The following is a 559-nucleotide window of genomic DNA, read 5'->3' on the forward strand; positions in this document are numbered from 1 at the left end:
TTGTCAATTTATTTGTTTTCATCATTCCTTTGTACTTTATCTAATTTTGTTCCGATATTCCTTCCTTCTTAATCAGCCATAAATTATTCGTCTGTCATTCCCGAAACAAACATCATAAGAATGGGAGTCATGTACTTATTCAAATAACTTGAGTATTAGATTAAAACAGCCATATAGAATTTCTAACGAAAATCACAACCTGTTAATCCATTACAGCCACTGGTATACAACAGGAAATATCTAGTCAAATAATATTGAGGAATCATACCTTCAGCTTAGTCGCTTTACTGGATATTCGAGTATTATGTTTCGTGGTATGCGAGTATGTTATTTCCATGGAACATCATACTCGTTCCTTAACAAATTATATGAAGATGGTTCCTGGTTCCGGGTAGACCTCTCCACATGGCAAAACTTCCTGACTCATGTTGTTTTCATTCTGGGGAACATCTTCTGTAGAATTGCAATGATAACATGATACCAGATATCTTTGCATGTTGCAGGTTATATTGCAGTCTGGAATCGCTGTAGTGATTCGTTTCTCAATGCCATTACAGGA

General features: G+C 35.4%; 1 protein-coding gene across 1 annotated transcript in view; it reads left to right on the forward strand.

The window, feature by feature from the left end:
• LOC119588271 (glycine-rich cell wall structural protein-like) overlaps nt 1-559 on the forward strand; it is a 10,865-nt gene that overhangs the window by 3,269 nt on the left and 7,037 nt on the right. Inside the window, exon 2 of the mRNA XM_037936966.1 lies at nt 275-455. Within this exon, the coding sequence (XP_037792894.1) occupies nt 275-455 (181 nt within the window). The remainder of the gene's footprint in view (nt 1-274; nt 456-559) is intronic.

The sequence above is a fragment of the Penaeus monodon genome, chromosome 23 (assembly GCF_015228065.2).
Source record: "Penaeus monodon isolate SGIC_2016 chromosome 23, NSTDA_Pmon_1, whole genome shotgun sequence".
NCBI lineage: Eukaryota > Metazoa > Arthropoda > Malacostraca > Decapoda > Penaeidae > Penaeus > Penaeus monodon.